General features: G+C 44.6%; 1 protein-coding gene across 1 annotated transcript in view; it reads right to left on the reverse strand.

The window, feature by feature from the left end:
* Window positions 1–13,214, reverse strand: part of PRKG2 (protein kinase cGMP-dependent 2) — a 72,594-nt gene that overhangs the window by 21,407 nt on the left and 37,973 nt on the right. Inside the window, exons 7-9 of the mRNA XM_083458703.1 lie at window positions 7,472–7,549; window positions 4,136–4,230; window positions 2,334–2,402 (exon numbers count right to left, since the gene is read on the reverse strand). Of these exons, the coding sequence (XP_083314829.1) occupies window positions 2,334–2,402; window positions 4,136–4,230; window positions 7,472–7,549 (242 nt within the window). The remainder of the gene's footprint in view (window positions 1–2,333; window positions 2,403–4,135; window positions 4,231–7,471; window positions 7,550–13,214) is intronic.

Below are 13,214 nucleotides of genomic sequence, written 5' to 3' on the forward strand. Positions count from 1 at the left end.
CACTTGGGACAACGCCATTATCCAAGAGGCTTGGTTCTAGAGCCTCTCTCTGTAAAGTTTGAAATAAAAAAGGACCGTAAGAAACTTTTCCCTGCCTTTATACTTCCCTGGGCAACCAGCTCACAGTATCCTGACATGATGTTTCTAGCTGCTGAGAGTAAGTGATCTATGAGCTCCTTGTCATGTGTATGTGTGTTGTTGTCTTGGGAGATATTTAATGGGGCTAGTTCTGGAGTTACATCTATTACAAAACCCTACACAAACACGATGTGATAGAATGAAATAACATTAGCCCTCCACACCTCTCTCCCCCCACTTTCTTTCCCCCACAACCGCATGGTGTCTAGGACAATAGTGTCTCATACCAAATGTAATCAAACTATGAAAAAGACTTTATTAATTGAAAATGGAGACGCTGTTTTCCTTGTTTATTTGTTTTTGTAACACAAGAAAATATTTAATAAAAACCAATTAAAACAAAACAAAAAACCTGATTGCACCTGCTTGAGCGCAATTATAGGAAATTAACACTCTATGACAGGCCTTCACAACTTCTGACCCACCAAGCTGAACTCACATCACCACACTATGTAGCGTGGTCCGCAGGGAACTTCATCAACCTCCTATATTTGCTGACTGCAAAAACAAGAGCGGTTTGACAAGAAACAGGCAGAGAAGGGTGTGTCAGAAAGAGAGAGAAAGAAAAAGGATGGGACACAGAAAGAGAGACAGACAGACAGACAGACAGACAGACAGACAGACATGGAGAGAGGTACGAGGATGGAATGGCAGTGTTTCCAAACTGTCGCTATTTTCAGATGGGACTGGCAAACTCAGGGTGTGTGATTAAAGTTGATTTGAAGAAATGAGCAGTTTGTGGATAAGCAGTTTTTTAGGAAACCTCATCTCCCACGAATGATTTAGCACACTGGCAAACTCAGGTTGTGGAATTAAAGTCTATTTTGTGCTCTTGTGCAACAAACCTGAACATTTTGTGATAAGGACAGGGGTGGGAAAATGCACTGGAAAAAGTGAGATAACATTTGCTTGAGTCAACATCATATAACTCATCCTGCAAACGAATGAGAATGAATGCTCAGTAAATAGCTGACATCCTCAAATGTGCCCACACTTTGTGCAAACAAACCAGGATGGATGTTTGGTAAACAGGGAGTCTGGGACAGGCAGGAGAGAGAAGACAGTGGAAAAGGAGAAAAGGGACTTAGTGGAAGTTACTTATTTCGGATATGATCCAGGAATCAACTTCTGATGGACTCTTAATTTTCATTGATTTTGAAAGGTATGAAAAAAAATCTCTCCTACAACGAACAACGGGACTTTCTGCGCCTTTAGTAGGGATGTCGGGGAATTGCAACAAAACCAGAAATGGAAGTGAAAATTCTTGTGTTCACCTGTGCTCAGGAATGGAAATCAGTCGAGTCTGTGCAGTTTGTAATTGTTTGCATTGTTGTTGCTGTTTTCTCAAACAATAAGTAGTTACTTACTTTTTTCAGAAAAATTGTTTTCCTGTTTCATTTGCATTGAAGTAAAAAGTTACCTAAGCTACATCACTTTACATCAAATAGCAGACAAATAACAAAATATTTAGCGGAAACCAAACTCCAGCGGAATGGAAGCAGCGCTAATTGTGCCCTGAGAAGAGAAGACTAAGAGGAAACATGATAGCCATCTTCAAGATGGAGCGAGCTTGTTTTCTGTTGCTCCAGAACAGGGGTCAGCGAACATTTTCAGAAGGGCCGGTCCACTGCCCCTCAGACATTGGGGGGGGGGGCGGACTATATTTTGGAAAGGAAAAAAAAATGATGCAAGAGCACCAGGAGCCCTGGTGGATGCTTACCTGTGTCTTGCGAGCGGCAGGGGCTGGCGGCGGTGAAGGGATGATAAGTGGTGCACGAAAGGGCTCCGGAGAGGGGCTGCTTAAAATGGCGGCTGCTCGAGCGCTGCTGCTGCTGGCACCAGCAAAGCCCAGTCCCCTTCCTCCTCTAGGCAGGGTGGGGAGAAGCCAGGAGGAGGGAGGGAGGGAGGAGGAGGAGGCGCCGTGTGAGGGAGAGGGAGGGAGAGGGAAAGAATGTGCGCATGCTGGTGATCCGCGCGACGATTCCCAGACCGTCCACAGGACGGATCCAGAAGGCAATTGGGCCTGATCTGGCCCACAGACCTTAGCTTGCCTACCCATGCTCCAGAGGGTAGGACATGAAGCTATAGATTCATATGACAAGAAAGGAAGATTCTGACTAAACATTAGTAAGAACTTTCTAATGATAAGAGCTGTTTGGCTGTGGGCAGCACAAAGTCACAAAGATGCCACTTACTCTCGGTCTATGACAAGGCACTCCACGTCGTTTTCGTCGGCAATTATATTAGCAGACCTGACGTCGTCACTGCAAGCGGAAATAAATCAAGGCATTACACTGTCTAAATTGTTCTGTCCAATACAGAGATATTAAAAATGGCGTATTAGATGTCAGCATGCGTACAATTGGCATAAGTGGTGCATGAGGAGGACGGAACAGCAGGACAGATCTCCCAGAGGTGCTGAGCTCAATATGAAAGGGATGAGGTGCAGTGGTGGCAAGGTTACGGGAACCCTGGGCTGGCAGTGGCAGCCTGCAGGAGCCCAACGGCGCCAACCCAAGCTTCTGCAACCTCACAGATGCCTTGCTCCATCCCTGTCAGGGCCGTCTTACCCATAGGTGCTAGAGGTGTGGGGCACCCGGGCACTGGGCTCTCAGAGGCACTAGGCCAAGAGTCCGAGGCCCGAGAGTTGAGTCCAGGGAAGAACCTGCCCGCCGGTCGGAGCACCGCGGTGGGCTCTTCTGCTGTGGGCGGCTCTGCGCTGCAAGTTTGGGGGCAACTGAGCCAGGGAGACGCTGTGGTGGCCGGCCGACTCCGCCCCCCTGCGCACCTGGGACTGGGCAACCTGGGTGGCCTGATCTTTGCACCCCAGCGCCACATATGCTTAAGAGGAAGAAGAGTTTGGATTTGATATCCCGCCTTTCACTCCTCTTCAGGAGTCTCAAAGCGGCTAACATTCTCATTTCCCTTCCTCCCCCACAACAAACACTCTGTGAGGTGAGTGAGGCTGAGAGACTTCAGAGAAGTGTGACTGGCCCAAGGTCACCCAGCAGCTGCATGTGGAGGAGCGGAGACGCGAACCCGGTTCACCAGATTACGAGACTACCGCTCTCAACCACTACACCACACTGACCCCTGTCCCATTGAACACAGCACCAGTGGGGGGGGGGATGCCACTGCTCATCTGCCCCCCACCCTCCCGTCATGGATCATAGTGGAAGCTAAAACATCATTTATTTGATAACAGTTTATATACCGCTTCATTGTAGAAAAAACACCCTCAAATCACAGCAGAACACTTAAATACAACTGAAACTGAAGAGACTCAGGCTGCAAGTTGTGGGAGGATAAATCAGTGGGGGAAATGGGCAGCACAAATATTCATTATTTTTATTTTTATTTTTAATTTTTTTTCATTAATTTTCCATTTAAACATATATAATCACATCATTATTATCCACTTTACATGTTTGGCTCTTTAGAGCCTGTCAACCTCGTTCCCTCCTGCCTCTTGGCTTTCAAAAATAACCTTTATATCAGCGCATTTTATATATTTTCCAGTTCTAATATAACTCATTACAAAATACCTCGCGGTTTAAATAAATATAGAAAGGTAAAAAGTTTCTCATTACAAGTCTTCAGATATCTCTACTAGTGTTGTCAATTGCTTACAATGATCTTTCAAATATTGTATAAATTTACTCCAATGTTTTCCATTTTTTAAGGGAAATTCCCTTATTCCGAATAGGATTCCTCACAAGAAAAGGGAAAAGTTGACAGCTATGCTTTGGAATACTTGATCATGCTGGTTTCAGATTTTTCCCGTCAGCTTCGCCAGTTCTGCAAATTCCATCATTTTCATCTGCCACTCTTCTTTCGTTGGCACTTCTTGTTAAATATTCATTATTTTTAGGGCAAAATGGTTAGTCAATTTCACCCTTAGGATTGTGCCTAAGACCTCCTCAGCCATCCCGCATAATAAACACTTTTAGAAGCAAACGTGAATGCTAGCAATTTTAAAATGTAATTTTCAACTCACCTGATGAGGGCCTTTTCCCCGAAGTAATCTCCTTTCTGCAGCGTTTTAATGAGCTGAGACTGTGTCTGACCTTCTGCAGTTTGGGTAACCTTAACCTAGGATTTGGAGGGCTACATGTTACACGGTCACTTGTCAAACACAAATACAATGATACCAAGGCCACGTTCACACCATACATTTAAAGCACCACGGTAGCACTTTAAACAGTCGTGGCTTCCCCCAAAGAATCCTGGGAGTTGTAGTTGTTAGAAGACCTGTATTCTCACAGAGCTACAATTCCCAGAACTCCTTGTGAAGCAGGGTTGAGAGTTAAACCACTTTGGGAACTGAAGTTCTGTGAGGGAAACAGCGCTCTCTTCACAACTCTCAGCACCCTTAACAAACTAAAGCTCCCAGATTTGGGGAGGGAAGCGAAGTGCTGCTATTGTGCTTTAAATATGTGGCATGAATGTGGCCACAGTTGTTTCATCACCCATACAATTTATCATCCTAGTTTATCAACAAGAACCACCATTCTTGAACTGAGCTATTGTTTAGAGTTCTTTGTCGGGTTGGGGTTGTTGCTGCTATTGCGATTAATTTTTGGTATCTGTAATTTAGATCTTATTATGATTTATGTGGAAACTGTGGTTGTGCATTTCCTGATGTTTTATTTATTGTTTATGACTACTGTTGTTACGTCGTAATTATGTATTGCAACTATATATTGCAAAACATCTAATAATTAGACTACTGCATTCTGAATCCTATTGTTCTAGGACCAATCAGACTGCTGCCTTTTGGGTCCTATTCGCCATCCGTCTGCTATTACCCATGCTGACTGAGGCTGATAAGAGTTCATCAGCACCTGAAACGACACAGGTTCCCTAGTCCCCCCCTTTAAAAAAAACAACAGCATTTGATTGTAGATTGGAACCCACTGAACACAACACGATGAAATATCTTGCAGGAAGCCCAATCCGTTCCCAGATTTGCCAGCTCCCAGATTCAATAAGCAAATCGCCTGAGATGTGCCCAGCACATTCCTGCCAGCACATATTTGCTTGCTTTCTCTGAGCGAACTGCAGACGTGTTTATCCCTGGCGCTTGCCAACTGGTAATGCGCCATCTGTGTCTATTCCGGCATGTCGGCTGAGCTGCTCGTTCCCCGATAGTTAACACATACTGTAAATGTTTTTTGATTAAGTCCCTTCGCCCTCTGCATAAAAAAAGGAAATATTTTGTTCTGTTTTTCAAATGAAGCTTTTGAAGGCTTTGGCTGGGCTCCACAGTTATCTTAAAAGGTAAAGGGACCCCTGACCATTAGGTCCAGTCACGGCCGACTCTGGGGTTGCGGCACTCATCTCGCTTTATTGGCCGAGGGAGCCAGCATGCAGCTTCTGGGTCATGTGGCCAGCATGACTAAGCCGCTTCTGGCGAACCAGAGCAGCGCACAGAAATGCCGTTTACCTTCCCGCTGGAACGGTACCTATTTATCTACTTGCACTTTGACGTGATTTTGAACTGCTAGGTTGGCAGGAGCAGGGACCGAACAACAGGAGCTCACACCGTCACGGGGATTCAAACCGCCGACCTTCTGATCAGGAAGCCCTAGGCTCTGTGGTTTAACCCACAGTTATCTTGGGCATACGTAAAACCTTGGGCACATACAGCTGTATTTTCACTTTGCCATCCAGCACTTGTTGTTATTATTGATTACCGACCCTACACCCCAAGGTCCCAGGGTGGGTTACAACATTAAAACATAATATTAAAAACAGTTTAAAATAACTTGCAACTCCCCAAATAAAGTGGGTCCTAAAATATACTCCTCAAGTGTCAAAAAACAAGGTATAGAGGTGCATCTTCATCATTAGCTGGAAGCTGTACAATGAAGGTGCCAGACACACCTCTGTGAGGAAGGAACTCCACAGCTTAGGGGCCACCACCAGGAAGACCCTTTCCTGGGCAGCCCTCCAAGTCTCTGGGGGTGGAGCAACTTCCAAGAGGGCCCCCTCTGCTGATCTCAGCACCCAATAAGGTCTAAGGAGCAGAGGAGGGGATCTTTCTGACCTTCAATCAGGTCAGAAACGAACTGGCAACAATGGAGCTGTTTTAAAAATGGGGTTATATGATATCTAAATGGAACCCCAGCTGATATTCTGGCTGCTGCATTTCGGACTAATTGAAGTTTCTGATTCATATTCAAGGGTAGCTCCATACACAGCCCTTAAAAAAAGCAATACAGAACAACGAACCCCTGTGTTGCAAACTTAACACAACAAACAATACAAGCAACACGAAGACCAGTATACTAGAAAGCACTGCAATTCTTATTGCATAATATACATGATTTAGTACAACAAAAACAAAATGTGTACACATGTAAATTCTCTAATATATTTGAAATCAAATGAACACACGGCTGTCAATCTTTGAAAGTCCGTAGAAGTATAACAAGTCTATGGTTGAAACAAAGTAATAGATGCTATCCTGTGGGCTAAGGGGTAAAACTTTTTTTAGGTGTTCATGGTGTCGAAGTAGTAAGTGAATAACAATGTAGGACAGTGATCCTGGATAATCTGATTGTTTTGCTGGAATCTTCTTCAGCACAACCCATAGATTAGAAAAATGCACAAGGAGCAGTGGTCATGAGAATATGTTGCTTGTATTGTTTGTTGTCTTAAAAAAAAAAGCATGCAAATGTATATTTTACCACAACATACATATTTAAATACATATTTTATACATGTGTATTTAATATATGTATTTCAAATACAGCCAACTACTAATTTGTGTGGGGGTTATGTTCCAAGGCACTGCACCTAGGTGAAATCGCATATCTTTGAAACACCATGGGAAAAAGCTTTAAAATGCTCCGCTCCTGTGTAGTCCCACCCCACCGCATTCTGCCCTGTTCCACCCCTTTTAGTGATGTTTGTGTGACTTTTGGGGTCATTTCCAGGTTTGGCCTGATGTGCATGTGCCTAAAATCATCGCTGCCTGAGCATATTTTAAGTATTCATTTCTACAACTATTTCATCCTAAAACATACATTTTTATGTTCTTTCGTAGACTCTTCGAGCAGAAAAGTGTGTCGCAGAATTCACAGAAATCCAAAGGATAATTATGTTTAAAATCTGTGTATTATTGGTGCACAAGCTGCAAATTCGATTGGTTGGCTTAAAAAGGAAGAGTAAACCAAATTCCCCTCTTCCCCTAACTGTGACCTTCATTTCAGTATCACTCACGTCCTTGGTAGGGGCAGAATAGTCATCTGTTGTGATTGCAACCAAACAAACCTTCATGCTCCTACCCTTTGGCAAATATACCTGTGCATTTTCAGTGGCAACTTACCTTCCCTTTGGATATAACAAAGAAGGTGTTTCCTTCCTCTCCCTCCCGAATAACATAATCACCTTTGTCATAGTATTCCTAGGGGACAGAAATAATGCAGATTATAAGAGGATGTAGCAGCACATTCAGAGCCTTTCAGGGGCTGAAAGGGGGGGGGGACCACCAGCATTTTAAAGAACATTGTCAAGCGTGTAGGTTTTAATACAGACAATTATTTAAATTCATACCAATCCCTACAATTCAGAGCCAGATAAAAAGGTTGAATTATTCAGTCTGCTGAAGGGACAGGTGGATTGGGGTATACACCTTTCAAGCAGGGATAATCCCAGTGTTACATAACTGCAAACTTCCTTGCAGACTTCCTGCAACTGGGCAGCAGAATGCTTCTGAGCAGGTAAGATCATGCAAATTCCGAAGAGGCTACAGCTGCTGATAGTGGCAGCTGGACAAGGATCAAGCATCCAGCCCAACAGTCTGAATTTCTCTGCATTGCAGCCATACCACTGTGACTTAAAGGTTAGGGAGGTGTAGCTGGGCAGGGTGTGACCTGGGGCAAATTGCCGTATTTTTCGCTCCTTAAGACACACTTTTCCGCTCCTAAAAGTAAGGGGAAATGTCTGTGCGTCTTATGGAGTGAATGCCTGGTCCCTGGAGCCAAATTGCCCAGGGGTGAAAAGCAGATTGTGCTTTTTATTTTTTAGAAAAAGGGAAGGGGGTGTTGAAACGAAACCACTGAGCAAGAGATCAGGAGGGAGATAAGGGACGCTAGCAATAAAGGAGGCTGCCTGGGAGGGGGGAGGTAAAAGCACATGGATCCTCAGGATTTTTGCATTGGGTCACCCCTAATTCACCATCAGATCGCATAGCATGTCCATGGCTACAGCCTGCACCAAAAAAAATCACACATCCACTGTTTTATGGGGCCACAATGGCACAAAAATGTCGTTACAAAGCACGGATCCACATGGATCCTCAGGAATTTTGCATTGGGCTACCCCAAACTCACAGTCAAATCACATATCATGTCTGAGGCCACAGCATGAACCACAAAAATCATACATCCACTGTTCCTTTCAGAATATTTTTTTTTCTTGTTTTCCTCCTCTAAAAACTAGGTGCGTCTTATGGTCAGGTGTGTCTTATGGAGCGAAAAATACAGTATGCAGGGCAGCCTATTATGAAGGGGAAATGCATAAGAAGGGCACTGCTGTCTCAGCATCCTGTTCTCACTGTGGCTTGACCAGATACTCATAGGAAGCCAGAGTGCACCTAAATGCAGTGTGGTGGCGGTGGGGATAAGAGCTTTCCTTTCTTCCCCCAGACTCATAGAATCATAGAATCATAGAATCATAGAGTTGGAAGAGACCACAAGGGCCATCGAGTCCAACCCCCTGCCAAGCAGGAAACACCATCAGAGCACTCCTGACATATGGTTGTCAAGCCTCTGCTTACAGACCTCCAAAGAAGGAGACTCCACCACACTCCTTGGCAGCAAATTCCACTGTCAAACAGCTCTTACTGTCAGGAAGTTCTTCCTAATGTTTAGGTGGAATCTTCTTTCTTGTAGTTTGGATCCATTGCTCCGTGTCCGCTTCTCTGGAGCAGCAGAAAACAACCTTTCTCCCTCCTCTATGTGACATCCTTTTATATATTTGAACATGGCTATCATATCACCCCTTAACCTCCTCTTCTCCAGGCTAAACATGCCCAGCTCCCTTAGCCATTCCTCATAAGGCATCGTTTCCAGGCCTTTGACCATTTTGGTTGCCCTCCTCTGGACACGTTCCAGTTTGTCAGTGTCCTTCTTGAATTGTGGTGCCCAGACACAGTACTCCAGGTGAGGTCTGACCAGAGCAGAATACAGTGGCACTATTACTTCCCTTGATCTAGATGCTATACTCCCATTGATGCAGCCCAGAATTGCATTGGCTTTTTTAGCTGCCGTGTCACACTGTTGGCTCATGTCAAGTTTGTGGTCAACCAAGACTCCTAGATCCTTTTCACATGTACTGCTCTCAAGCCAGGTGTCACCCATCTTGTATTTGTGCCTCTCATTTTTTTTGCCCAAGTGCAATACTTTACATTTCTCCCTGTTAAAGTTCATCTTGTTTGTTTTGGCCCAGTTCTCTAATCTGTCAAGGTCGTTTTGAAGTGTGATTCTGTCCTCTGGGGTGTTAGCCACCCCTCCCAGTTTGGTGTCATCTGCAAATTTGATCAGGATGCCCTTGAGTCCATCATCCAAGTCGTTGATAAAGATGTTGAATAAGACCGGGCCCAAGACAGAACCCTGTGGCACCCCACTAGACTCCAAATGCTATTATGTAGCACCCCACAAAGATTCATCCAGACTAATTCCTCCTTCCTGGCAGACGCTCCTCTCCTCTCTGAAAAATCTCACCCTTCATTAGCATTATCCCCTCCTGCCTTGTTACCTTTAAAAGTCAACCTTTAAATAAGAACCTGAGTCATCGTTGGCTGCCGTCCCTGGAAACCTTCAAAGTGGAGGTGTAAGAGAAATACAGTGGCAAAAATATGTGTCTAGGCAAACAGACAGTATGAGCTTGTTTTGGCCTCAGCTCAAATGCAACCGCATTGAGAAAAATGGCACATGAAGTTGACAGAAGCAGTAAATGGGATATTTATTCTGCATCCAAACAGCTCAGTAGCTCACTAATACGAATAGGTAGCATCTCAGATTATTTCTTTGGGGCTATAACTACCACCAGCCCTGGCCAACATGGCTGCTCTGGCAGTGGCTAATGGGAATTGTAGTTCTGAACATCTGGAGGGCACCCGATTGGCGAAGGCTGCCTTACAGCTGCTTTGCACTGATTCAAACCTCTGGTCCATCTAGCTCAGTACTGTCAACACAGACTGGCAGCAACTGCCTAGGGTTTCAGGCAGGGTTATCTCCTGACTATATCTGGAGATGCCAGGGATTGAACTTTCTGTATGCAGTGCAGAAGGGGTGGGTGATATATCGTCCAAAACTGGTTTGAAGCCCATATTGTGATAATGGTTTCATAATTTTTGACCTGGCAATATATTGCTAATCATGGTGTGTGTATGTGCGCTATGCAAAAAATCACAATGTGGGGGAAAATGTGAAGCCAATCAATGCTCCTTTTGATTCCTGCAGCCCCTGTTAACTCTGCCAGCACAGCTCTCCCCTGCTTCTTGCAGGGGGCAGCGAATCCCAAGAGCAGGTAAAGGTAAAGGTACCCCTGCCCGTACAGGCCAGTCTTGACAGACTCTAGGGTTGTGTGCTCATCTCACTCTAGAGGCCGGGAGCCAGTGCTGTCTGCAGACACTTCCGGGTCATGTGGCCAGTGTGACGAAGCTACTCTGGCGAGCCAGAGCCGCACACAGAAACACCGTTTACCTTCCCGCTAGTAAGCGGTCCCTATTTATCTACTTGCACCCAGGGGTGCTTTCGAACTGCTAGGTTGGCAGGCGCTGGGACCGAGCAATGGGAGCGCACCCCGCCGCTGGGATTCGAACCGCCGACCATGCGATCGGCAAGTCCTAGGTGCTGAGGTTTAACTCACAGCACCACCCGTGTCCCATTCAAATCACAAGAGCAGGCGCCGGCAAATATCACAATGTAGGAGCAACCGTGAAGCCAGCCAATGCCTCCACATAGCTCCATCCTTATTTCAGACATTGCGATATATCAGTATATCACAATGCTCAGCTGGTGATATAGCATGATGTTGAGGACCAGATATCACCCAGCCCTACAGTGCAGATGCTCTACCACCGAGCCACAACCCTTCCACCAGTACAAAGCAGCTACAGAAAGGTGAGGTGACTACTGTTATCATTATTATACACCCATGTTCGGCTCCTCTTTCAAAAATCTCAGGCCACAAGAACTGCCATGACTTCTGCTATGTATTCAGTGGTCTGTGTTTGCCTGAGCTTGAGTCTGCACTAAGGATTCTGAACCCCTGTGTTCTGATTGGATACATGATATCCAATCACAGAACATTTCAGGATTTGGGCCTCTGCCATTGGCCCTTAAACTCTGAGCTATGATTCGCAGCTTGGAAGTCTAGACAGCCAATCACGTTGGGAGTGGGAGTGGCCCAGGCCTTCAGAAATGTATATAAGCAGTTGCTTTGTCCAGTTCTGTTAGTTCAATAAACGTTCTTGCTGTTATCACTGTGTCTTGCCTTGTGGGAGCCCACCTACACTTCAACTTCCCTAAAAAGTATTCAGAACCGCCAATATTGTTAGGGCTGTTTGTGTGGTCTGGCCAGCTCTACAAACAGTCTGTGCCAGACTATTGTTCCGATGGAGGTGTTGTCAAACGGAAGGACTGCGTTGTTAACTTTGGAAGAAATTCAGATTGCTCATGATAAGGCATAAGCAAAAAAAAGGGAAAGAAAGGAAAGAGGGGGAGGCAGGTATCGACAATCAGACAAAGGCTGAGCACAGATCCTGCTCAAAATATTTTGAATGTCTCTCAAATTACATTTCCTAATCCTCGCCAAATCACTCTGCAACACTCTTCTGCAGAAATAAGTTCCACTGAAATTAAACGGCACATTTACTTCCAAGTAAATGGCATTCAGGATTGGAGATATAAAGCGCTAAATGAGATCCATTTCCTGCTCATTTGTTCTACCGGAGAATAAAGTCATATACCTGCAACACCATAAAGTGTGCATTAAACCAATATGCCCAGAGCTGTTCACACATAAAACTGCCTGCTCATTTACAGTGACAAATACATAAGCAAGAGCAAAGAGATAAAAAGCCTGCTAATAATTTTAGGGTTCAAATAATTATTCCAGTTGCAAGATCATCGTTATATTTTTATATCCAGAGAAGGAAAACTGAGTAGTGTAGAGAAAAATCTAGCATTTGTTCTAGACAGCTCTGTACAGTTTTTATCAGTCACTATCACTACTTCATTAATTCTAGTTACTTGATAGACAGAGGAGGAAAGGCTGGCTTCCATAAGTTTCATCACAGCAAGTATTTCGTTACAGATAATTGCCATAATGTCAAGAGCTATTTTAAGCGCTCCTTGGGGCTCACACGCACAAAGTCTTCTTGGAACAGCAAAATCCACATGCTTTTCGCTGCAAGCAATGTGATTTGGGGGTGTTACTGACCACATCCATGCGATACATTTAAATCATCAGAATTCAACTTTAGCTTTGTGGAATCCTGGGAACTGTAGCTTGTTGATGGTGCTGAGAGTTGTTAGGAGACCCCTATTCCCCACACAATGCTACGATTCCCAGAATTCCCTGGGAAGAAGGATTGATTGCTAAACCGCTCTGGGAACTGCAGCTCTTTGAGGGGAACAACTCTTAACAAACTGAGGTTCCCATGATTCTTTGGGGGAAACCATGAGAGTTTAAAACCAGGAACCTGGCAGAGGGCCTTCTCGGTGGTGGCGCCCACCTGCCCTGTGGATCGCCCTCCCATCAGGTGTCAAAGAAATAAAGGACTATCTGACTCTTAAAAGACACCTGAAGGCATCCCTGTTTAGGGAAGATTTTAATATTTGATGAATTACTGTATTTTAATATTTTGTTGGAAGCCAGCCAGATGGATGGGGTAAGAATAAATAAATAAATAAATAAATAAATAAATATTATTAAAATGGTATGGCACTGCTCTTGATATATGACGTGGATGTGGTCACTGTCTGAGAAACACAAGCCCGTAATATGGTCATTTTTGTGATGACACTACAATCAGCTAAAAACAGATTTCCCACACCGTC

The sequence above is a fragment of the Podarcis liolepis genome (assembly GCF_965112155.1).
Source record: "Podarcis liolepis genome assembly, chromosome: 9".
NCBI classification, from domain to species: Eukaryota; Metazoa; Chordata; class Lepidosauria; order Squamata; family Lacertidae; genus Podarcis; species Podarcis liolepis.